General features: G+C 32.4%; 1 protein-coding gene across 1 annotated transcript; it reads left to right on the top strand.

Moving 5' to 3' along the window:
* The first annotated feature begins 2,457 nt into the window (after positions 1 to 2,457).
* Positions 2,458 to 26,539, top strand: LOC145331057 (uncharacterized). Its single transcript, XM_080175673.1, has 15 exons — positions 2,458 to 2,585; positions 3,602 to 3,640; positions 4,340 to 4,383; positions 5,343 to 5,418; positions 6,051 to 6,105; positions 9,236 to 9,377; positions 13,226 to 13,287; positions 17,354 to 17,424; positions 18,045 to 18,082; positions 19,297 to 19,417; positions 22,830 to 22,888; positions 23,359 to 23,404; positions 23,863 to 23,924; positions 24,374 to 24,436; positions 25,642 to 26,539. Exons 1-15 carry the CDS (start codon positions 2,486 to 2,488, stop codon positions 25,753 to 25,755), a joined length of 1,092 nt encoding a protein of 363 aa, XP_080031799.1. The 5' UTR covers positions 2,458 to 2,485; the 3' UTR covers positions 25,756 to 26,539.
* Positions 26,540 to 27,365: the final 826 nt, after the last annotated feature.

Genomic DNA, 27,365 nt, shown 5'->3' with positions numbered 1-27,365 from the left:
TTGAATTTTTTTAACTAAAATTAAAAATTTTACATTTTCTTTTAAAATCTAAAATAAGAAATTGGGTTATTAAATTCAACTCTCTTCTCCTCAAGTGCCCCTAGAGGCCTCTAGGGGCGTAGCCGCTAGTTTATGCTAAAGAATTGTTAGTTTGTTATTGCTGCGCTGCTTATGATATAATTGTCCATGTTATATTATGACTCATGAAAGCAATAAAACTGAAAACTACAGTTACAGTTTAACCAGTAAAAGATGTATTTTTCATACATAAACTATAGAGCGTCCGTAGGTATTTATAAAAAAAGTTTAAAGTAATAAGTTAAGACCATGCGAAATCCCAAAATGTACACTCGTTTAAAATGAAAAAAAATAATAAAGATTTTCTCCTATTCATTCGAATCCGGTGGATAGGAACCGATTCTCATCCAAACGAAAAAACAATGTCTAGCATCGTATTATATCCAGCTTTCTACGAATATAAAAATATACAATCATAAGATTAAAACCAGTTTTTTTAGCCGGTGCCTTCGGCACCTCGGGGATAAAAAAACTGGTTTTAATCTTATAATTGTACATTCTATATCCGCGGAAAGCGGTTTATAATACGATGCGAGAAATAACTATTCTTTATCCTTTTATATAAAGTTAAAAGTAGTATCTTTTTTTTGTCTGTCGCGAATTATCTCGCTAATTGCTGAACCGATATGGTTCTCCTATATAGCAAAGCTTCTTATATGTCCCGGGATGGTTTAAGACTATTTGATTTTTTAAAAATGTATGGGTATAGTTTTCGGCTATTTTTCTGCTCTTCTTTATCCTTTCGAATATAGAGCCCCTAAATGCCAGGGGCGCAGAGTAGAACGATGTCTGACTGTCTGAAGCTTAAGATCTCGGTGACAACTGAACCGACTAGGCTCTACTCTTCAGAGAATATACATACTGTTCTTCAGTGGTTTTAAGCTTTTTTTGTTTGCTTTTTTCTAATGGGCAACTAGTTTTTATTCAATGTATTTATTTTGAATAAATAGAATATAGCTAAATATTTATGCGATACTGATGAACCTAATTGTTTTTGTTCACCAAAAATATGAATAATACTTTTTGAAGTATTAATATTTCCTTTTGCATCTATTTATGCTTATATATTTATTATCATGAATCATAATGTACAAGAATTTTATTTATTTTTAGATCATTATTCATTTATTGTAAATCCCTATAAGGATAAATTAGGATTTATTTTTATGTCTTAAGTATTAATTTTCTATAAAAAAAAATATTTGTAATATTCATTTATTTGATATAACGTCATACTGTATTATTTTCTATATTTTTTTATGCTCAAGGGAATGTTGTCTTAATGATGTCATTACTTAATCTGAAACTAAACCAGTTATCAATTAATTCTAATGTCTGTCAATGTCCGTTTTACCGTTCGATTCTTGAGCTTCGCTATACTGATGTTGTTATTGAAGTTTATTTGTTAATCATAAGAATAAGGATAGTTCTTTTGGGGGGAATAGTCCCTTTCATGGCAACGCCCCTTAAGGGGCTATTCGTCGTATTTTTAAAAAGACTTTTTATAGGTTATTTATGTTATGTTAGGTTATATTGGGTTATATGATTGCCCCAACGGGTTAGACAATTGGCCCCACAGGGTTAGAGCCCCCGCAGGGGCTAGAAATAGGAGAAAAGCTACTGTGAAAAATAGTAAGAATCGCCCCTTAAGGTGCGTAGCCACGAAAGAGACTATACCCGTTTATTTTTTGCATTGCAAGTTTTAAATGCCCTTAAAGTCATTTTACAACATATGGACCCAATTGCCTGTAGAGTATTATCAGTAGTAAAATTCAGGGGCTGCTAATCAGTCAATTAATTCCCTTTGAAATTGCCGAAAATTAAATATTTTGTTAGAGTAAAGTGTGAATAAAACTTTTTTTTTAGTATTACTGAAAAAGAAGTGGATAAGAAGGGGGTTGAGGATAAATTTTCACTTAGAATTATTTGTCCGAATCACATTCCCTTTTCCATGAGTAAAATTAAATTATGCTGATCTAGTGCAGTTCACAGTAGAATAGTGCTGAATCGTTTATTTCAAACAACAAAAACTAAGATCAAAGGCTGATCAAAACGAATAACTCTTATCTTTAATTTAGGCATATTAGAATAGTCCTATCGTTTCAAACGTTGCACGATGATTCCTATAACAATTAGGTAAGGTTCTAAAAAGAATAACAACTCCTAGGACAACAAAGTACAATATAATAAGCGAAGCATATCTATAATCAAGTCATAAAAATGTAAGCATTTCCTTATTCAGTATCCTGTAATTAAGAAATTTTGTAACACATTTAAATATAGTTTTGTTTAGACTGATAAATCACTTTCTGTTAAGTATTAGTATTCAATTATCCTTCCGTTTGATTATAGAGCTTTGCTGTTATGGATGTTGTCATCCCTGTTTACTTGAAATTTAAGAAGTAAAATGGCCATACTTGATGTACACAAGAACCATATTGAGAATAGTAGCGGGGCAGAGATGGAAGGAGGAGGAGACCATGAACAACCAGAAGAAGAAGAAATAGGTAATTTTTTCCAAACTTTTGTGCTGTTTGAATTGCAACATATGTAAATACTAGTTAAATGTCAAAATTAGAATAATAAACGAAAATAACGAAAAAACTATGTCTAGCATCGTATTATATCCAGCTTTCTACGAATATAAAAATTTACAATCATAAGATTAAAACCAGTTTTTTTAGCCGGTGCCTTCGGTACATTCTTCGGTACATTCTATATCCGCGGAAAGCCGTTTATAATACGATGAAAGAAATAATTATTCTCGTATTCATTCGAATCCGGTGGATAGGAACCGGTTCTCATCCATACGAAAAAAACTATGTCTAGCAACGTATTATATCCAGATTTCTACTACTATAAAATGTACAATCATAAGATTAAAACCAGTTTTTGAGCAAAACTTGAAATATAAAAATCAAACCAGCTCTTATAACGGTATGTTGATCCTGTCATCTATGACTACTTCATCAGAAGGCTTATAATCGACATAAAATATATGGCGATACAACACTCTTAATTTTGTTAGAGAAATATTTTTAGTCTATTTCTTTTTTCTCATTAAACTTTTTTTTGGTACTTTCCCTTAAATCAATTTAATTCTTATCATAAATTGAAAATAAGAGTGTTGTAAGGGGAAAATAAAAATGATATAAAGGGACGGGGGTGGGATGTTGGTTGTTTTTTTTACACTCCCTTTAAAGTTACGACACAATTACAACTTTACCGGAGCAAAGAAAGGAAAGAAAACACTAATGATAATTAATGCCACGTTTTTTAGTCTAACCTTTGCGGGGTCTAAACCTGCTGTTCCCTAAACCTAATTTTACCCAATATTATATAACTAACCAATGTTAAATCAATAGTCAATTACTTTAAAAAAAAACTTTCACTTCCTTATTACCTATTTTAAAGATAAGGGAGGGGGGTGGACTAAAGGGGCTAAGAGGGTAACCGCCCTTCTTTTAGCTCTTTAATAAAGAGATCAAAAAGGCGTCAAAATTGATGAAGAATTTCTGTTTAGAAATTCCAAGTAGATTCAACAAGAACTTAGAAGAACAAAGTTAGTTATTAAAACATTAAAACAAATTACAAAGAAGGTTTATTTGACAAACTTCTAAGTTTATATAAACAAGGATGACAACATCCATAAAAGCAAAGCACTGAAACGGTAGGACAAACGGACATTAACACTTGTATAAAAAATAATCAGAATATAAATAAAAGTCGAAGCAAAATTGTTAGTAAATTTGTTGAAAAACTGCTTGATACAGGATAATGTTTATGGACATACTTACATTTTTAGGACTTGATTTTAGAGTTGCTTTGCCTATAACATTATACTTTGTTGTCCCAGGAATCAATATACCAAAAATCAGATCAATCGGATGATTAGATCACATAAAAATTTGTTGTTAAAAAGTAAAACAAATAACATGTTTAAAATGGACGTACGGACATTCTGGTAACGATTATAGAGTTGCTACGCTTTATAAATCGTACCTAACTACTACAGGATCACCATGCAAAGTTTGAAATCGATAGGACAATTCTAACATGCCTAAATTAACAAATAAAACCTAACTATCTCGGACAGACGGACGGACCGACCCTAATTATAGAAAAGCTTTGCTTTTAATAAATCTTTAGATTGTTCTTTTGATTTTAACAATTTTTAGTACTTTTTATTCAAGGTTTAACACTTTACCCATACTTTAAAAAATATGATTTTAATAATAAAAACATATATAATTATATTAAGTTGGAAAGAAAGAAACTGCAGTTGTTGTGGCTAAATCAGAAGAGGTAAATATTATTGATACTTTAACCATTATTTCTTTAGGTCTAAAATTCTTTAAATTGTTTAGAATGGTCATTGGGCTATTTTTTGCACTACTCCCCATATAAGGAGAGGAGACAAAGTGACTAAAAAAAACAGCCATGTGACGTCATGAAAATGAGGGATTATCCATCTCTTTTTATGGATTTTCTTTTCCACTTCTCCTCTCCTCAACCCTCATTTTTATGACGTCATATTTTTTGAAACGCTTTGTATCCTCCCCAAATAACTTTTTAATTGGCTTAACAATTTGGGGACTTAAATTTTGACTGGTTATTTTTTAAGTTAAGTGTCCAACCGTTTCAACCACCAACACTAATATACAGAAGGGGTAATCTAATGTACCATCAATTTATCGGCCATTGACTAATCCTTTAAGATCTCTAAAAATCATATAAAATGTTTAATCTAATTGGTAAACTGAATTAGTCTAAAATAAAGCAAGGATTAATATAAAGCTGTCCTTAAAATACCAACAATAATGGTCAAGCCATGTTGAGAGATTTTAATCATGTATATGGCCATAACTCTGTCCAAACTGCTTACAAAACAGACATGTTTTTGATATATTTCTAACTGATTACATGGGCTTGTAAACAAGCTAAATAAGATCTTAGGTTGAAAAACGTTTGTTTTGTAAGCATTTTTGACAGAGTTATGGCACTTTACATGTTCTAGCATAGAAAAAAACCCAGATTTTAGAAAACGTTTTAGTTAACGTTGTGGTATGTCTTGTAATGTAATCTGTTTAGTGTCTATTTAACACTACCTATCTTAACGACCCCCCCACTCAAAAAACAACGAGCAGGACTAGTAGGTATATTCCTTTAAAAAGCACAACATTGCCAGTTAAGTTCGGACAGACAGATAGACATTATATTACTTTGTAAAGTTTGTATTATAGATATATTATATTATTTTGTAGGAATGGGCACGACTAATCCATACACAGGGTCTGCTTGTAGTCGATGTTTACTCTAGCTGGTGCGGTCATTGTGCAGGTCAGATATATAGATATATAGATAGATAAAAGGTCTGCTTGTAGTCGATGTTTACTATAGCTGGTGCGGTCATTGTGCAGGTCAGATAGATAGATAGATAAAAGGTCTGCTTGTAGTCGATGTTTACTATAGCTGGTGCGGTCATTGTGCAGATCAGATAGATAGATAGATAAAAGGTCTGCTTGTAGTCGATGTTTACTCTAGCTGGTGCGGTCATTGTGCAGATCTTATAGATAGATAGATAGAGTATAAAATAAGTATTTTTGTCTTTTAAAGCATGAACGATAGACAAATAGGAAAACCATTTAGGCTAGATACTCACAGGTCATGGTAATCTTCGCAGAAAATTTATCCGTCTATTTTAAGTAGAAGCCAAGAAACATTTCCTCAATGGCGTTTGACTGTTACATAGTAAAAATCGCATTTCCCCTATGGCGTTACGGACTGACTGACGGAAAGACAACGTAAATTATAGAGTAGATTCGCCACTAAAAAGGTAGAACAGAAAAAAAATGTTAAGAAAGACACACAAACCATAGTATAGTTGGATAGATACACAGAAAGATTGACAGACCGACAGTAGATAAATAAAGAAGTTTGGACAATGATGTATCAATGGTTTATATTTTTAGCTATGGAATCTCATCTGAAGAAACTAAAGATTGCAAACATAACAGCTAGTGACCAGTAAGAGTTTTTTTGTAATAATTTATATTAAGTTAAATGTGAATAATTGTTTTCATATCCCATAAATTTCATGGCAGGATGGGTGGACAAAGCGAGTTAATATACATGGGATTTTCATTGTTCACAGGAATCATCTGAAATTAATCTAAAGAAGTAGTAAGGTTTTTTGTCTGATGCTTATGATGTCAATGATTATTGAACCGATTAAGTTCTCTGTTTTAGGTAAAATTCTCATATATACCGTAATTAATTTAAGCTATTCATTGATTTATGTGGTGGAATGGTTTTAAGCTATTTTTCTTGCCGCTTTGATTACAGTGCCACTACGCCTTAGGGGCACAGCCACCAGTAGCATTTGAGGAAACCATAATTTGTTCCAAACCTATATAGATAAACACAGGACAGACCAAAATTGTCAGTTTTAGAGAACCTTTATTTTTTTTGTTCTGGTGCTGCCCTTTGGAGTAGCTTTGATAATGAAAACCCTCTTAAAGTATAACAATACCGTTGTAAAGCAATTTATTTAAAGAAGCCGCAGTAGTAAAATTATTAATCAGATCACAAATCCAAAAATTAGATCCTAAAAGTAAGCATAGATAAATTGGTACACCTACAACGTCCTAATACGACAAACGACCTAATGCGACAAGCCTCCTGAAGGACAAACATCCTAAAGCGACATATCTTAAGTAAAACCTCCTAAAAAAATAGAGGTCCAATTTTGCAATGCAAGGATGTATCGGGTTCGAAACCATGCTATTTGATAGCCAACACAGACTTTGGGAAAACTGTCGGACATATTTATAAAATTATGCCTATGGATGAAGTTGTTAAAGAAATAAATTTCATTTAAAAAATATTCCCCTGTGTTTTATCGCTATATTGGTTTTTATTGTTCCAATCGGTTTTTTGGTTAGTGGATTTTGTTCTCAAATTTTTAAAGATTTTTTTAATTTATAATTTTTGAAATTTTTAGGACGTTTTACTTAAGACGTTTGTCGGTGTATTGATATATTCAATTTATAGTCTGTAAATTGTCTCCAAGTGTCTAATTATCCTCTTTAACAAATCAGGATTAATTTTAAACTTTATTTGTGATCATAGCTATTATCCTAGTTTTCAACTGCTATGGAATGCATTTTTTGACCTACTAATGATAATAATCAAATAAGGTACAAGAAATTATGTTTTTACTCAACAGTACAGAAAACAAGGATGACAACATTCATTTTTAAAAATCTCCAAATTTGCGAACTTTGAAGAATGTGGACATTTAATAGAAAAAAGCGGAATATTATTTAAATCTGAGCAAATATATATATAATATATATAGGGATATTTTATATCGACATATTTACGTATCAAGAAGATTCGCTTAATTCGTAGATCTTAATTGTGCTAGAAAACTAAATTTTTAAGAATCGTGGTATTATGACAATAATTAAAAATTGTTGTGTAATTATCTTAAAAATATATCAACGTTTTTTTTGTCACGTTGACTTAAAAATGATGTTTAATTAACTCTAGAAAAATCTTGTGGTATAGTCCCTTTCGTGACAACGCTTCTTAAGGGGCGTTTCGTCGTATTTTCACAATAGCTTTTGTATGTTATAATAGGTTAGGTTAGGTGATTGCCCCACAGGTTAGGAAATTGGCCCCACAGGGTTAGAGCCCCCTAAGTGGCTAGAAATAGGTGAAAAGCTACTGTGAAAATAAGAGGCGTTGCCACTATGCCCAAATCTTGAATATAAATGACACTTGATATTGAGAGATGAAGAAAGTCTCTCAAAGAATCAGTATGTGACGTCATAAAAATGAGAGAATATCCATTTCTTTTCTAGAGGGTTTTTTCCCACTCCTCCTCTCCTGATCCCTTATTTTCATGAAGTCAGAATTTTATTTTAGATACTTTCTTCGTCTTCCATTGAGAGGGTGTTTTTGTCTTTTTCAAATATTTGCATATTAATATATTTAACAGTTTTACATCCCAAATTAATAATTTTTGAGAGGTGGCTTGACATGTCGTGTCAAGGCTCACGATATCTCTTTTTTAAAATAATAAAATAAAAAAAATAAACATTTGTAAGCAAAAGAACAACTTCTTGAATAATGCATAGAATTAAACAAACCCTTTACATGTTTTAAAGTTTGCTACTATTTTAATTTTTCTTGATATTTTTGTGATAACACCAAAGTGTCACAATATGATGTGTTACTTGGAAATGAAGTTTTCAACAGATTGAAGTGTCAACTAATACCGGGGAGTGAAAGGATAATGAAGGTAAATTTAAATTTACCCCCCCCCCCAAAAAAAAAAGAAATAAAAGATGCATTAGATTACTATCATCAATCCTTTGAAATCACACTTTTTTTCCCCATTCCCACCTAAAAAAAAGCTTGGACGTCCTTGCCAATCTCACTCATATGTATGTGCCAGCTGATAAAGGCGGATTTAATGATAATTTTGGATAAGATCAATTTATCTTTCTTTGATATATCCCTGTATCCTTAACCTTTGCAAGCTGCAATTATTTGTCCTTTTAATTTCACTTCCATCGAAAACAAAAATTCAATATTATAATTAAATGTCGGATTTATAGTACTTTAAGAATAGGTATAGTAAATCAGTAAATTAGACCAATTGGACCCCTCCCTCCCTCTTCCATTCAGAGCAAGCTGCACAGGCGTTGGTTTAATTTTTTTCGGTCACCTTAATAATATATAATAATAAAAATTGCTAGGAAAGAAAGCATTTTACAGGAAACCAAGAATAAGACAATTAAATCTTCACTCCAAATATTTGTATGTATGAAATTCTCCATTTGGAACCTGTCATAAAAAATGGGAAAGAGGTGGTTGTAGATTAATTTAACCTTCTCCTGCAATGTATTGACAATAAGGAAGGAGACATTGGGCTGTTTTTAACACAAGTCTTCAAAGTTTTGTAATAACGTTTTTTTTATTAATTGGCTTAACAACCTTTTTTTGGTCCATTTAGTAGAGGGTTTAAACGTTTCAAACACTAAATGTAATCTAAAGAAGGATAATATTTTGTATAACTTTTGACGATGTACATCAATTCAGGGGTCATTGTCTTATCCCTTTAGATCCCTTTTATTTTTTTTTTTAGCGTTACCCTTGCCCGAGCATGCTGCGACCGGATAGAAGAGTTGGCACCTTTCCGGTCAGACGCCCGGCCTACCTGGCTGTTCCTCAGTAGTGGAGTACCTACGGCGTTACTCAGGGGGATGAATAGACCTTTACTCACCAAGGTGAATCTTGTTTATATCTTCTGTTTGTAGTTTCCCGCGCAAATTAGATAAATCAGCTGATTGTTAGAAAACAGCTGCTAACAATTTCGCGCGCAAATTGTATAAATTACTGAGGGGAATGAACAGACCTTTACTCATCAAGGTAAATTCTTGTTTACACCTCCAGAGATAGATAGGTTAAGGCGTACAGTTTGTAATCAGCTGTGTGTAGTTTCCCGCGCAAATTAGATAAATCAGCTGATTTTTATGTCTCATGGATAGAAAACAGTTGCTAACAATTTCCCGCGCAAATTGTATACATTACTGAGGGAGATGAACAGACCTTTACTCACCATTACCAAGGATGCTGTGAGTATTGGTGCAAAAAATATGACGTAACAAAAAAAATTAGCCAATGAGAGTCCACTATAAATTTTACCATTGGTCAATAACGGCCTCTCATTGGCTAATTTTTTTTGTTACGTCATATTTTTTGCACCAATACTCACAGCATCTTACCAAGGTAAATTATTTTTTTTCCTTGGTGATTTTAATAATGGACTATATATTAGACTATAAAAGTTTTAAAGATTTTTAATCAATATAATAGATTTGAAATCTGCATAAAATTTTAAGGATTTTTTATAAAATTAGTTTTTTATATAATTCTTTATTTAAAGGCGCAAATACAAATTAAGTTAAATAATTTTGAGATCTGTGATTGGTGGATTGAAAACTATCTGCGCTCTGATTGGAGAAGCTTAAGTGACGTACATCATTCAACCAATTAGAGCGTAGGTAGTTTCCAATCCAGCTATCCTATTGGTCAAAATTTATTAACTTAAATCGTATTTGCGCCTTGAAATAAAGAATTATATAAAAAACGAATTTTATAAAAAATCCTTAAAATTTTATGCAGATTTCAAATCTATTATATTGATTAAAAATCTTTAAAACTTTTATCGTCTACTATATATTAATCTTATACGTAATATGATACCTTGTGTATGTTAGGAAGCGTTAGGAAGTCCATTGACTTAATTGCAGTTGATTTATGTTTTTTTTCAAATGATGGATTTGTTGGTTTAAGGCTATTTTTTGAAATCTATGTACTAGGTTGGTTTTATGCTTTAATAAAGACATTTATGTCGTTAGTTGGTTTTACTTTAGGGCAATCTTTGAAAAAGTAAAGTCTTGGGATAGTTTCAGGCAATTGTTACCCATTGCTTTCCACTTGAAATGATTCTAGGGGAGCAACCACTAGTAAGTTTATATCTATAATACAAAGTAGAACGATGTCTGTCTGTTTGTCTGAAGCTTAAGATCTCGGTAACCACTAAACCGATTTGGCTCTAGTCTTCAGGGAACATACCTACTGGTCCTGTAATGGTTTTAAGCTATTTTCTTGGAGATGGGACACCCCCAACCCGCCCCAATTTCCTTTTAAAACTAAAATTAAAAAAATGGGTCAACTACTTATTTTTCTTTTAAATTTAAAAATAGGTTGATCAAACCTCTTGGGGCAAAGCCCCTAGAGGCTAGGGGCAAAGCCGCTAGTTATAATAAAAAGGGAAACACAATATACAATAGTCATGTAACATTTAAACTTAGTTTGATTTTCTTTTCCTGAACTTATTAATTAGCAAGAACTAATTAAAAAGGTAAAACTATATTTTCATAAGAAAATAATATAAGTATTTAATATTTTCTAAAGAAAAATATTTATATTGTTAGGAAAAATATAACAGCGAGAAATATTGTATCAACTGTGCGTGGTAAAAAAGCATGGATTGGGAATCTATAATACCGAAAATTAAAAAAAATATTTATTTATTCTAGAAGCTTCCAAAAGGCCTCTAGTTGGTAATTTATTATGGGGGTGAAGTCGACCCCCTCCCCCCTATGATCAAAAGTAAAAAAAACTTTTGGGGGTGTCATTTTTTCAAGGGGCGATTTTCTGGTTAGGAAGGTCATACCATGCAATGGAAATATGAAAAGCTACATTCAGGGGCGTCCAAGCTTTTTTTTTTGGGGGGGGAGTAAAATTTTTTTAAGGGGGGGGTAATTTGTATTCGTTTGGGCGGGGGGTAATCCCCACTTTACCCCCTCCCCTTGGACTACATTGTAAAGAGGCTAGCGAGATTATTCGGAGTTCGGACAGTTACAAATAGACCCACAAACTCATAGACATCCTGTTACTTTTAAATGTGATTGATGGGCATGAACCCTAAAAAATTCAAACAGGAGACAAAACCTTTTTTTTTGTACTTGTAATGGGAAAGCTGTGTTTAGTGCTCTAGGAAATGCGATAGATTCTATTGACGTCATAGTGCAGGGAAAGAGAAAGGGAAGAGGGAAAGAATCACCCTAGAAAAGAGATAGGGTATAGGGTATTTCCTGACGTCAATAGAATAGGTAGGCCAAAAGCAGTGACATCTATCCCCATTTTGCTATGGCACTTTAGACAGCTACAAAAGATTAATATTTATCTTTGTCCCTATTGATGAAAAAGCGTGGTAGATTTTTTCACATGCAATATATCAACTTATTTACTATGAGGAAAAGATTGTGCATTAACCACGCTTAGTTTATTTCCAAGGAAAATTTAGTAGAGGGTTCGAGTCCCAGCATTTGTAATTGTTTTTTTTTGGAAAAAAAAATTCATTGGATTTAAATGTTCTATTAAAAATAAATTCACAGTAAGTCACAAATCTCTCTTCTTCCTTTTCTATTCTATATTTGTGTATTTCCTTTTTTTTCTTTCTTTTTATTTCTTTTCCTTCTTTTTCTCTTTCTCTTATTCTTAACTATACGCATGCGGGAGGGCAGGGGGTGTAGTGTTAACACCCCCCTTAATACTTAATTTCTCAGACCCGCTTACCTTCCCCCCCCCCTCCCCCTCGAAGGTTTACATCCCCATTAAGATATATAAGTTTTCCGGAATTTTAAAGTTAGGGGGAGATTTGAAATCTGCATCAAATTTTGAGGATTTTTTATAAAATTTGTTTTTTCTATAATTCTTTATCTAAAAGCGGAAATGCAATTTAAGTTAATTAATTTTGGCATCTGTGATTGGTGGATTTAAAAAATCTGCGCTCTGATTGGATGGCGCACATCATTCAACCAATTAGAGCGCAGGTAGTTTAAAATCCACCTATCCTATTGGTCAAAATTAATCAACTTAAAATGCATTTCCGCTTTTAGATAAAGAATTATACAAAAAACGAATTTTATAAAAAATCCTTAAAATTTGATGCAGATTTCAAATCTCCCCCTAACATTAAAATTCCGGAAAACTTATATATCTTAATCCCCATAGCAAAATCCTAAGCCTGCTAATAAACTATCAAAACTATATGTCATATGAAAGGATTTATTGCCAAATTTTTATTCTAAAATTTACATATACATATTATATATTATTTACAATTTCTGGTATTTTTTCATAAAAATGTTGTTTATTTGATATGGCTGCGCTACTTGTAAGCATAATCGTCTGAATATTTAAAATACTTGACCTAAATTGATTAAATAAATCGGATTTCAATAATTTTCTATTATGGAAATGGAGCAAAAAACGAGTATCAATTTGGTCACATTGCATTGGTGAATGCAGTGTCTACAATCTTGGTTTGAAATTATTGAAAGCGAAGCTTTCATATGATAAGGTGTGTAAGTCCGTTTGTACGTCACAGTTAGCTTTTCATTAATTTACGTATGATTTTTTTTTCTCGATCTGATAATAATTAAAACTGGCAATATCTAAGAATAGGGTTATTCATTTTTGATGGACGCTCAGACGGACGGACCCACACTAAATGTAGTAAAGTTTCGCTTTTAATCAATATAAATTTGATTATTCTGTTTAGTTGTTTCAAAATGAAATCCTGCTGGAAAGAGAGCCCAGACTACCTGTCATGATAAACTACAGGTATCAACTTTGTAGCTGTCTATAGTGCCCTAGCAAAATGGGGATGGATGTCACCACGTATGGCTTACATGTTCTAATGACGTCATAGTAGAGGGAAAGAGAAAGGGAAGGGGGAGGGGGAAAGAAACCTGCTAGAAAAGAGATGGAGTAAACGGTATTTTATGACGTCAATAAAAAGGCACGTCAAAAGTGGTGACATCTATCCCTATTTTGCTAGGGCACCATAGCCAGCTATTCAACTTTTCATTCAACTTGTAACAAAGTATTTATTATTACTTTGATTCTACAACCTGATTAGCATGAACTCTCAGGGAGTAAGGGAGGGGACAATGGGCAATTAATTCAATATAAGAGTTATCAAAGAAAGGGCATGAAATCCAGTTTAATCCAATAAATTTGTTGGAAATTATAAAGGGATTGTTAATTGAATAATAGATTTCCATAGCGTCATGTAAAGTGAAATCACAACTTGTATTTGATGAAATATATTGAGGTTTTTTGGTGTGATTTTTATATTAAAAGATTATTGTACCCAGCCAGCTGCTAGCAAGAATATGACTGCCCCTTTTTATTCTGTATATTTCCCTTGCCCCTTGCCCCCACCTCCCTTCTCCCTTCTCCCCGTCTGCTACATTCAAAACTAACACAACGAGTGCTTATTTCCCTTGCCCCACTTCCCTTATCACTTCTCCCCGTCTGCAATATTCAAAACATACATAACGAGTAGCGGCATTTCATGCGCAAGTCCCCAAACTCAGTCAGAAACTGCTAAATTCTTGCACATTCCCTTTAAGCCAGTCCCCAAAGTCTGAGACTCCTAAAAATTGAATATTCGACCCATTGTCCCCTCCCTTACTCCCTGATGAACTCTAATAAAGTAAAACTTGTAGCTTGCTCATTTAACTTGCCCCCTTCCATCCACACCCTTTACCCCATCCCCATAATGGACGAACGTACTAACAAATAAGTGATGACCATTTTATCAACCTTAATTGACGAAAATTTTTCCACTGTCATAATATCCACGTATATTCTATAACCATTCTTGTAGCATATGATCATCTTGTAGCCATTGGAGTGTTCCCAAAGATCTCAGAAAATACAGCCTGTTCTTGTATAATTTCTAAGAATCTAAAATACTTAAAGCATACATTCATTCATTAAATCTATTTTAAAAAATTATCAAATTGATAAGAACATAAAATAGAAATAATATAAAGTATTCCCATGAAGTTCAGCCCTTCTTTTTTTTTTTGAAAAAATAATGTTTTTCAATACAGAAAAGCAAACATAACATCAAAAAACAGGAAATTCCTATTTAGACCAACATTATGATTATAATGTTACAAGGATGACAACATCCATTAGAAGCGAAGTATAAAAATATAAAAAGATATTTAGAAAGAAACATTAAGATTAGATGCTTATAAATCTGGAAATTTAATGTTATTTTGTTTATTGTTTAATGATACTGTTACAAAAAATGGAAAAACCACAGATATATGAAAAAAAGCTGCTTGTCATTTCGTCTATAGACACAAAAATACCTTGAAACATAGGGATTTTTTATTTTTATACTTCCAGGGGCACCTTTTTTTTTGGGGGGGGGGGGAGGGGTAATTTTTTCTAATAGCGATTTTTATTGAAAGGGTGGTGGTACCCTCTACCAAATATTTATAACTCGATCGGTTCAGTGGTTAGCGAGATTATTCGGTACAAACAAAGAGACAGACAGACATCGTTCTACTTTGTATTATAGATTAACAACAAAAAAATCTGAAAATTCGACCAAAAACATCAAAGATATGGGAATTATGTGTATACTTAATTCTGCTCCATAATGATGGGAATGTTGACAACAAGTTTCAGGTGGTTACATGTTATAGGAGCCGAGAAAATCACGTTCCCTCAAAACATTTGAGACGGCGTCGGACATATTGAGTAACTTCGCTAATAAAAATATATTTGTTATCAATTGTTTATCAAAAGTCAGAGGGGAAAAGAAAACTTACGAATGAATGGATATTATTTAAAGCATAACTACTCTACTTGAAGCAATTGATTTGAAAATTGTAATACAGACAAAAGTTTTCATATTAAAACAAGGACAATAATGTTGATTTGTAGCTGCAATAATTAACAGGATCAGGGTTATGGGGGATAAGATGGTCAGAGGTACATTATGATATGATTGTCGTTGGGGAGGTGATATGTTCGAATCTCAGTCCGACGTTAAAAGTTTTTCATACTGCAGCTATTGTCAGATGCCCGACATTGGAAGTTAGAGAAAGGGGAAATGCCTTTGCTTAAAACAGGTGCACAGTAGGGACTTTGAGACAAGGGTCGGGCAAGGAAAGTGTTGGTTGTCTGCATTAGTTAGGATATTATTGCCTTAGTTGCCTTCCTTAGTTGCTATCAACCGTTCCCAGAGGTATTAATCCGGTACATGATTTGCTGTCATAGCTTTGTAGGTAATCATCCTTGCTGAAAGGTACAAAAAACAATAGGTATAAAAAACTCACCACTTAAAAAGTTTGTTTTGTCTAAACTAGTTTTAACTAGACTATGACAATCAAAATAAGCTAAATAGGTTTAATGTATTTAGCTTCAATTGTAAATAAAAAGTCTACAACTCTCAGGGAAAAAGGGAATAAGTTTATTTTCTAAATATTGCTTTTATTTAATCATGTAAATCCAACAAAAATATCAAAGAATTGTAAACTATTTTACGATTACATGTGAAGAGTATAGATAAACAATCCCCAACTGCCTCCAGGCCATTTTTGGCCGCCCTGTTCTCCATTTTCCTTGTGGGGGTTCACATCTTATGGACTTCTTAATTATCCTGTTAGGTTCATGTCCTAGCCACCTCAGTCTTTTATTTTTCAATCCTGCTTTAATGCTCTTGCACACAATGCAGTGGAGGGCAAAAAGTATGAATGCAATTTAAGAAGAGAACAGCATATAAGATTTTAAAGGAAGTACTTTCACTAATTAATGATTAGAAAAATAGAACTTAGATGTAAAAATACTTTTTATTCAACTGACCATTCCAAGAAACCCTGACAAAACTCATAACTTTTTCCCAGACAATTTTAATTAACTTTTTATTTATTTTATATCATATAGTACATTTAGTATTTATATCCAAAAGAGCTAAGCAATAATACCAGATTATAAAAGTTAGAACCAAAACGTACTATATAATATCCGATTTTTTTTCTATAAAATGAATATTAGTATAAGATACGTAATTTAAGACTAGGTATATGAACCGATATGTTTCTCCTGGGAAGGTTTATAACTTTTTAGGATGAGAGTATCACCCCCCTCCAAAGGGAAATTGCCCCCACCAAATTAAATTCTTTCAATTTTTTATCAAAACCCAAAAAAATGGGTTAGCATTTGAGTGGTTATGATTAAAAAATGTAAATTTTATAAACAAAAATATGCAGTAATTTATTTTTCTTAATTTGGGTACAGAATGACATACGGACAGACTCTTGTTGTAGAATATGTTTGCTTCTAATAAAATAACCACGCGCAAAAGTGATACCAATTTATTCTGGTTAAACCGGGGAGTGAGGGGACATTAGATTGTAAATACTAATCCCCTAAAGATTTATTAAATAACGATACCCCCCATCCCCTACCCTCCTACTGGATGAACGAACTGACTAATAACTGAGTTCCATTTATATAGCAACCTAAATTAGCGATAATTTTTCCCCTGTCATATAACATCCATGCATATTCTATATCCATTGTAAAATATTTGTCTAGGTCGCCAGCAGTAATATAGGGTACTGGACCCTTGGCCATTGCAAACCTAGCTACTGATCAAGTTGTTTATTCTATTTCATTTAATATCCGCAGAAAGTTGTTTATAATACGATGCTATATACAACTATTGTAGGTCTCCAGCAGTAATACAGTGTGCTGGACCCTTGGCCAACCTAGCCACTGATAGCTACTGATCAAGTTGTTCATTCTGTTTCATTTAATATCCGTGGAAAGTTGTCTATGATACGATGCTATATATAACTACTACTTTGTATTATTATAGGTCTCCAGCAGTAATACAGTGTGCAGGACCCTTGGCCAACCTGGCCACTGATCAAGTTGTTCATTCTATAGGTAGTCCTCAAAGTTTTTTAATACATTTCCATATTCGTTGGCCTAACAATTTAAGGGACTTCATTGGATTTTAATTGGTTAGTTCATTTAATTGAGTGTCCAAACATTTCAACAGCTAATTGTAATATACAGAACGGGTAATTTTGTTTATCATCATTGGGGATCTACATCAATTTATCGGCGATTGTCTTATCCCTTTAGATCCCAGGGAAAAACTGATGATGTAGGTAAAGATGCAATGGACGAATATTTAATTTTAACCCTATATATGAAAAAACACTTCTATAATTACCTAATTAATATTAGAATAGTCATCTACCCTAAATATAAATATATCCATTTGTCTAAAATGCCATGATTAATATAGATATCTACTAGTTTTTTTATTTATGGCCTAGGACATAAAATTTAGGTGGAAAATTTCTATAATTAGGGTGAAGGTACCATAACCCAAAATAGCTATAAACATTCCATGGAGCTATAAGAAGCATCACTGTCACTGAGAATCACGTCAGTCCAGAGATCATAAGCGGCAGACTGACAGGCAAACGACAGAAAGACATCCTGTTACTTTTATGTAATAATTAGTACAACCAACAGTCAAAAAAAATTTTATTTAGGTTCAGGAAGAACAGAAATGTTATCCAAGCTATTTCAGGTAAAAAAAATCATAATAAATAAATAAAATCTTTTTTAGTATGCAATATTCAATTTTTAATGTATTCTATATATGAAAATTTTTATGAATATTAAATCTGTTAAAAATACATGCATGTATTTTAAAATTAAAATTTAAGACTGTAGCATGCTAAAAAATGATTTTGTTTGAAGTTGCTTATGGTGCCTAATAAAAATGACATCATACAATACAAAATACCATTGATAGGCCAGTTTACATCTTACTATTGACTATAAATGTATACTGGCCTATCATTGGTCATTTGTATTGTATGACGTCATTTTTTATGAGGCATTATAAGCTGTTTCATTTTGTTTGCTCTATTACTAGCCAGTGAAAAAACTGCTGCCGTAACAATTGATGGCTCGGTGGAAGGTAGACCTTTTCATATTTTATAAAAAGACAAATCTATCTTCTCATATTAGAATAGTCTATTGTTATAATATGACGTCAATTGGAGTTTTGGGCAATACTTTTTAATAATTCCCATTTTTTTGGCACTATAAAGAAAAAGACTCAATCATATTGAAATACTTTAGCATTTTCTTATCAAATGCTACTATAAAGTCTAATTGATTTTAAATGGCAAACAAACAGAATTGGCCTAAAATTCGATCAAATTCACCTTTTTGTATACGATAGGATGAAATAATAATTTTCTTGCTTTTTGATTATTTTGGAAAATTGCTTTAATTTTAATCGTCATATATAGTAATCACGAACAATATCAGTCTAATTTAGAATACAATTATATATTCCATTTAATGAGCAATCTTAAAAGTTTAAATCTTCATGGAATAAAACCATTTATTTTCCAAAAGCTTTACTTTACTTAGCTAGTATCGTTGTGCTACTATGGACGTAATGTAGTTTTTTTCTGTGCCTAACCACTTCAGGGGGCCTTTACACTGGTGGGCATATCCTTCGGTGACCTTCTACCCCTGCAGGGGTACCCAGTACCAATATAACCTAACCAAACGAGTGGAGTGGGCCTTAACACTAAGACCTCCTAACCCAGAGTCGAAACTAAACTAACCTAAAGTAATACATAAAAAATTTAAAAATTTTCCCTTACTTGAAATTTATTTTTAAAATTTTAGTTTAAGGGGGGGGGAGAGTCCAGTGATCAACTACGTACGACTTTGAGGGAATAAACCGATTCTTTCCCAAAATTAAATTTTCAAACATTTCAGGATGTTGGAGTGCGTATCATGAACGAGGCCCGGGAGCGGCATGGAGGACCCCACGGAGGCAGCCAAACAACAGGCAAACAATCTTTGTCTAACGTTGTCAAACAAACTATGCAGTTGCAAGGTATCTAAAAACAAGTTTGGTGTGTTTCTTAGTGTCTTGTGTGTGCCACAGTCCTCTTTTAACATCACAATATATTCTGGTGGTTCCTGAAGTCTTGAATTGCAAAAAAATGTAAGAAGCTGTGAAATGTGTCATGTGTAAGTCTGAAAAAGGGGGGATGAGAGTGTATCAGGTAAACGGTGCCTCAGATCAGAGTCTAAGCGGAGTCTCACCAATGTTTGCCAAACATTTTAAAATAAATCTAAAGTAAAGTTAGGAAAGTCCCCAAGGACCCCTTCTTAAACTATTAACCCCCTATTCCCCTTAAACTTTTAAAATTTAATTTTTCTACTACTGTTTTAATTTTATCAAAACTTATGTCTATCCTAATAAAATGTAAATTTTAACTACAAACAGACATCTTGCTACTTACAAATCTTTGAAACCCAAGACATATTAATATTATTTTTGAGAAAGATCTTTAGCTACTAATCAAACATCCTACTACCTACTGATCAACAACTAAGACGCAAATTAAAATTACCATAAAAAAAGATATTAAAAGCTATTTTTAGCCAAGAAATTCCTTATATTTTACTAAGACATTTTAAATATACTAATAATGCATTTTAAACTATTGAGAGATGTTGTTGAAACAAATGGGGGAACGAGTGCAGAGGAGGTTGTGCCAAGTCAATTGTTGGTATTCAACTGTGTATTCCAGGTCCAGGACTGCCATGAAGTCAGCTATGGTGTCCGCCTTCAAAATTTGCAACTTTGGGTGTTGCCTCTAACTCTCGGTCTCCCATTGGTTCATTCAGATATCCACACGCAAAAAATCTGCGCGAATATATGTATTTTTTCATTGCAAATATAAGTATTGCAAATATTTTATAAAACAACACAAATTCATGAATTTTTTTTAGCTTATTTTTAATCAAAAGATAAGGATATGGAGATTTGAAGAAATGTCTTAAAAGATTTTTCATGTTATAGTTAAATGCAGAATTTTTTATTTAAAAGAAAAAATTTAGATTCAAAAAAGAGTATAGTTTAATCCAAAATAAACTTTTACTTTGATAAAACTGAATAAATATTTCTTTACTGCTTTAAAGTTATTTTATATTTTTTCTCTGTTCTATCATAGGTTAACCAAAATCTTTTGTCTACATTTTAGCCTTGACTCTTATAAAGGTGCAAATTTTAGCATTTCAAAGCCCCTTCATTTAAAACCAGACATTTTTAAAGTACATTGAGATTATTTTGATCAACTTAAAACAGACAAAGAAAAAAGGTATCTCTTTACTTTTAAAATTTAGCCTTATTCTATTAAAATTATGCTTTATGGTTTGCGTAATCTTCAAATGCCCATATTAAGAAAAAAACGCAAATTATAAAGCAAACGGAGAAGTGGAAAGGAAAACCATAAAAAAGAGATGGAAAGAGACGTATTTTATGACTTCACACATGACACTCGTGACGCATGACACATGACACATGACACACATGTCAAATTTTGAACCTAACAGCAAGATATTTTGTTGTAAAATTAATATATTTTTGGCTTAATTCATTTTATACTTATTGGAAAATATGTTTTAAAAGCCTTGCTTTTCATGTAAAATTGTGCTTAAATACAAAGCTAGAAAAGAAATTTTAATATATGTTTAATTAAATCAGCATATTATACGGGAACCATCAAAATCCATTATCACCCAACCTCCCATTTTTGCACATAAAAACTCACAAACCGGTGTTTAGATATTCATTGTTTTTTTTGTTTTTTTTTGTGATAAAATGAAGTTTTTGTCAGGTAAGGTATTAAGAATAGGTAAATAAATTAAACATTAAAAATATGTGAACTTTATTTAATAGAAGACTAATTTAAAAATTTTACAATTTAATTTTTATCAAATTTATTCTTGAGTTTTTAGTACTTTAATAATTAATTTTCTTTCTTATTTATTAATTACGCTAGAACGGTGTGGCCGGAAATCCGGCCATTTTCAATATCCGGCCGGATACCGGATATTGAAACTATCCGGCCGGATATCTGGCAATATAATCTTTTATATTTTACAACAAAAATCTCTGTTTTTTTAAATCTTAAATGGCTGTAATTTTCTTATTATTGAAGCTAGAAGAACATTTTTTTCTGAATATGTTTATCTTTATGTAAATTTTATATTAGAAATCTCTTATACCTGGAACCTGAAATCGACTTGAACATCTATATTACATATGAGGATGTACGACTATAGGATATTTTAGTATTAGATAACATGAAATGCTTTGTTTAAGTAAAAAAATATTTTTACTTTTTACCTGAATGACCTTACCAGATTTGCTGGCATCCTGTGCCCGCCAGAAAGGAGGTATTAAAAATTTTCAACTCTTAGTTATGTTTCATACCCATATTTCGAAAGTCACACAGTTATAGCCCTCTACCTTTTATACACAGAAAATGGGATAGAAAAAAACAGAGGGGGGGGGGGGGGTGCAGCCATTTAACGCCACCTCCCCGCCCATCCTCCAACCGTTAGGGGTTGATATTACATGTTGAGGGTAGTAATAGTTAATTAGATTTATTTGCTATGGAGATTTAATAGTTACTTAATTTTTAAGTTTTAACCTTAATTTTATCCTATTATATAAAGCAGTAAGCTTTTTTTTGTCTGTAGCGAAGGATCTCGCTAACTGATGAACCGATATGGTTCGATATGGTTCTCCTTTTTAGGTCCCAGGGCGGTTTTAGTCCGTTTAATTTTTATAAAAAAGTCGTTGTAAGGTTTTAAGTTATTTTTCTGCACTTTCATGTCCTTTCTAATATCCCTAGATACTAGGGACGCAGCCGCTGGTATGATATAAAACACCAGTTTATGAAGATTTTTTTTTGCGGGTATAGTCCCGTTCGTGGCAACGCCCCTTAAGGAGCGATTATTCGTATTTTCACAGTAGCTTTCCTCCTATTTCTAGCCCCTAGCAGGGGACTCTAACCTTGCGGGGCCAATTGCCTAGCCCTGCGGGGCAATCACCTAACCAAATATAACCTAACCTAACCTAAAATAACCTATTAAAAGCAATTTTAAAAATACAACGAATCGCCCCTTAAGGTGCGTTGCTACGAAAGGGACTATATCCTTTGTTGATACTTTAATATGTAGTAATTTGGTCGGTTATCCGGCCGGATACCGGATATCCGGCATTTGAAATCAGCCGGATATCCGGTATCCGGCCAAAAAACTATCCAGCCCAACCCTAATTAAAATTCTTTCCAACTTATGTGTTTTAATAAACATCTATTAATGATCCATTGGTTCATCTCTTTGGATCCCTGAATATCATCCATGTACTGCATGGAAACATTTTCAATCAGTATAACTAAAACAAAGCATTTGATATATGTTTAAAAACCAATAATAATCTTCTTCAGAGTACAAAGAAGTAAAGAACCAGAATGGAAAATCAGAATCAGAAATTGAAAAAGAACAGGTAGAAATATACATTTTTGAAATGAAAAAAAAAACTTTATAAAGAAGAAATTCTAATCTAAATTCATAAACCTCTTGTGTATACTTGTGATCAGTTTTTTTTGCGAAGCGAACAGAAAATTTTTATAAACCTTCTAGAATATTAAATTTAGAATGTTATATTATATTTTTTAGGATTTAAAAGGACCTTTTTGATTTGAAACTGAATTGTTTATGGGGATCACACCCCAGTTCTAATCTAAATTCATAAACCTCTTGTGTATACTTGTGTTAAGTTTTTTTGCGAAGTGAACAGGAAATTTTTATAAACCTTCTAGAATATTAAATTTAGAATGTTATATTATATTTTTCGGGATTCAAAAGGATCTTTTTGATTTGAAACTGAATTGTTTATGTGGATCACACCCCAGTTAGAATATTGGCCAGGAGAGCATTCAATCCAATATCCTGCAATGATAAATATTTTTTTAGAATGACGAAATGCAAAATTCAAATTCTGTTACATCTTTCAATGAAGGTAAAAAATTTAAATATATTCTTTTTTAATCTGTCAATCTATGTTGAAGGAGAACCATAATGGTACAGCGGTGATTTTCCGTTTTCTCATCGGAAAAAAGAGATAGAAAGCTCAAATAAAATAGACAACAAGTGCCTTTACTATGCAATTAACAATTCATGTATTGCAAATTGATTATATTTAAACTAGGGGATACGCCTAGGATACGGGAGGCCTCTAGGGGGAAGTCTACCCGTCACTTTTAATTTTATTTCTATAAAGTGAGAAAAAAAAATTAGGGGGGGGATTTTTCTAGGGTTGATTTCTTTTCGGATGGTGGACACACCCTTCCCCAAAATAGTTAAAAACCTTCCTTGGGTCTATAAGAAGCTACTCTGTAGTTAGTGAGATCCTTCGCTACAGACAAAAAAGCTTACTACTTTATATAATAGGATAGGATATTTATCTTATTTGTATAGTTGATGGTATGATGTATGATTGTGGAGAATATTCTGAACTAGGAGAGGGAGAAGATGGAGAGGTAACTATTTATAGTTTTATTTTGTTTGGGAATAGTTATTTATCGAATCGTATTATAAACATCTTTCCGCGGATATAAAAATGTGTGCAATTATATGATTTCAACCAGTTTAGTTAGGCCCGAGATGCCAAAGGCGCAGGCTAACAAAACTAATTTTAATATTATGATTGTACAATACATTTTTACATTCGTAGAAAACTGGATATAATACAATATTGTATTCCAAGGGGCTCTTGAAAATGAGTCTGAAATCATACACACAGTAAGATTTTATAAAATAGGCAAATCAATCTAGTTTTTGATTATCTACAAAAAATTAAGTTGCAGCTATTGTTAAGTATCAGGTGTGTTTATCTTTTTTTTGGCCACGGTCAACAAAATTCAAGCTAATCCTATAATTCGTAATTTTACTATCCGCAGATACGTTGAGATAGATAAATACTTTGTAGGTTTTCAATGAAGATATATCTACGAAAGAAACTATTTGCCCTGAAGAAGGAGAAGAGAAGAAGGTTAGTAATAAACTGTGCAATAGATTTGTTTACGGGGGGGGGGGGAAGGGGCAATTTTTTCTGTAGCGATTTGATTTCTCTTGGTATGGTATAGGAAACCTCCACCCTAAATAGTTATAGACCTTCCCCAGACCTATTTGTAGCTTCACTTTAAAGGTGAACCCTGTCAACCTAATAATTACAGATAGACACACAGACATCCTGTTACTTTTATTTAAGGATTCTTGTGTTTAAATCTTGAAAAAGACTAAACTACATAACTTTTGTGTCACTTTAAGGAAGACTATTCCCTTTTCTCCCATCTCTTTTGAAGAGATTTTCTTCACCCCTTTCCTTTTTCTTTTCCGAAATGTATATGACGTCACAGGAATCGTCTTCCTCAAAAGTGACACAAAAGTTATGTAGTTAAGTCTTTCTCGTAAATATCTAGTTTTATATCGGAGATCTTAGGAGATAGGACAATGGTGAACATTCCTAAGGACGATAAACAAAATTACCCCTTCTGTAGATTAAAATTCTCAATTAGATTTTTTATAAAAGTTTTGTGATTAAAAAAATATTTTATGTTCTTATTCTTTTATTTATTGCAACTAAACATTATCTCTATAATTCTCACTCTGTCTGTTTTCCATCCATGATTTTTTTGTGCTTCGTTACTTCTGTATGTTTTCATCCTTGTTTACGTAATCCTTATACTAAAGTAACAGGATGTCTGTGTGTCTGTCTGTGTGTCTGTCTGTGTGTCTGTGTGTACCGAAGGATCTCGCTAACCGCTGAACCGATCGGGTTCTCCTTAACAGGGTAGCTTCTCATAAGTCCCGGGAAGGTTTTTAACTATTTTGGGGGAGGGTACCACCACCCTCCCAAGAGAAATGACAAAAAAATCGAAATTTTAAAACACGTTTAGGAGACTTCAACGTCAAATGAAGAGGTATCGTACAAAAAAATTAAAGTAGAGACTTAATCAAACAAAAACATTTAAAGTGCCACTAGATGCCTCTAGGGGCGTAGCCGCTAGTCTTGTAATATAAAGTAGTAGGATTTTTTTGTCTGAAGCTAAAGATCTCGGAAAATACTGGTCAAAATTTGTTGTACTTTACGGGAAACTTTATATTTATTTTGGGGCGGTTTTAGGCTATTTACCTGACCAAATCAGTCCTCCTCTAGATGCTAGAGGCGCAGCCACTAGTAAAACTCTAATTTAGAATACCGAGGTGAGAAAACCGCGGAGAAATAGAGAAATGAAGGCTGGACTTCTCAAAGAAATTCTTCTAAACAGAGGCAACAAGAGGACGACATTCAGTGGACTCTACATGTGAAGAAAAAAAATAGTTTTGATATTTTGGGTCTTTTCAAAATGATCCTGGTAACGAATATCTCCGAAAATCTATGAATTTTAAAGGCTGCTAGCTGCCTAACGACTAAACTTACATATAAGCACCGTTTTAGCAGCTTAAGAAGGCCTACAAATAATCTGGAATAGCCAAGATCCAATGATGCACAGGGAAAAAGCTAGAAAAAAACGTATCTTCTTTTACGCATTTATGTGCACTACGAAAAAGTTGTGTATTATTTATTAATGACTATTCCAGATTATTTGTAGGCCTTCATTTGTTGGTTGAAATTTTGTGCGAGCTTAATCTATCGTTTCCAACGTTTGGTCGTTAGAAGCATTTAAAGTTCACAGAACTGCATGCACTTGACCCGATATATTTACTGTAGTACAACTATTTATTGATCGTTTAACTCATGATATAGAAATTTATAATATAATAACAAGGATTATCGCATCTACAATTAGCGCAGCTTAGAATAAAAAATAAATAAAAATAATAGCAAGCAAATTTGGGACGATCCCTCCAATAATTTATTTATCTATCCATCCATCTTTCTATCCATTTAAAATTATCTAAATGCCCATCCATCCACCTATTCATTAAGCCAATTATAAATCTATCCGTCCATTCATCCATTTACCCTTCCATCCATCCATTCATCCAATCTCCAAGTGCATTAAATTCTTCTGAAAATAGAAACAGACGGACATACTTTAATTATAAAGTAGCATTGTATGTTCACCATTTTTGTAATGAACACATATTTATTTAATTATCATAATCATTCTTTTTACAAATAAACTTTTTTAAAATAAATGTTTTTTTACCTGTTAGATATAATTCCGAAAATCAAAGATTTATCCTTGGATTGTGGTTGGATTGTTCCCTAGCTCTGTGTGAACTATTTATTGGATTGTCCATGTCCATCTAAACTTAGTCTTATTACAAACATGACAACATCTTTAACTGCAAAGCTCTAAAATCAGGCGGCAATCAAACAAACAAAAACCGAAAAAGCAGAATATTAATTTATATGTCTAAATAAAATTGTATATCAATTTGTTGCAAAACACCCTCACTTGTTGCCTATGAAACCATATCGATATGACTATTGTAACATTCTTAAATAATTTATAAGAGCTATACGTTACAGACATATCTTCCCTAAGTATAGAGCAGCTTCGCTGCTAAAAAGACCAATTTTTTTTATTATGTTTAAATTAGAAATCCAAAATTACAAGATATTTCAAATGGGAAACTAATGGCAAACTTGAGATGATAAAATATCATGAACAAGCAATGATAAATTCTAGTTGACAAAATCAAGTTTAGATATATTATATCTTGTCTAGTTCTAACTAATAAGAACGTGTCCTAATTTTTGTGATTATTTTTTTAAAAATAGCTAGTCGGTGTTTTTAGTAACTAGTATGTGTAAAATGATCCATAGAATTTAGATATGCAAACGGTTTTTTTTTGTAGACCTTTTATGTTTGAAGTAATTTAAGTTTCTTTAAAAAAACTAAGGTAGTTTTAGGGTACTAAAACGCAACAAAAAAAGAAGAAAATTGCCATTATAAACAAAAATAGTA

The sequence above is a fragment of the Acartia tonsa genome, chromosome 11 (genome assembly GCF_053477335.1).
Source record: "Acartia tonsa isolate MP-2025a chromosome 11, ASM5347733v1, whole genome shotgun sequence".
NCBI classification, from domain to species: Eukaryota; Metazoa; Arthropoda; class Copepoda; order Calanoida; family Acartiidae; genus Acartia; species Acartia tonsa.
The sequence above is the reverse complement of the archived record's forward strand: the minus strand, read 5'-3'. Positions and strand labels throughout refer to the sequence as shown.

Coding starts and splice junctions, on each gene's coding strand:
- LOC145331057 (XM_080175673.1), top strand. CDS start 2,486: ATGGCCATACTTGATGTACACAAGAACCATATTGAGAATAGTAGCGGG. Junction 2,586..3,601: donor ACCAGAAGAAGAAGAAATAG/GTAATTTTTTCC, acceptor ATTTCTGTTTAG/AAATTCCAAGTAGATTCAAC. Junction 23,405..23,862: donor TGTTACATCTTTCAATGAAG/GTAAAAAATTTA, acceptor TTATTTGTATAG/TTGATGGTATGATGTATGAT.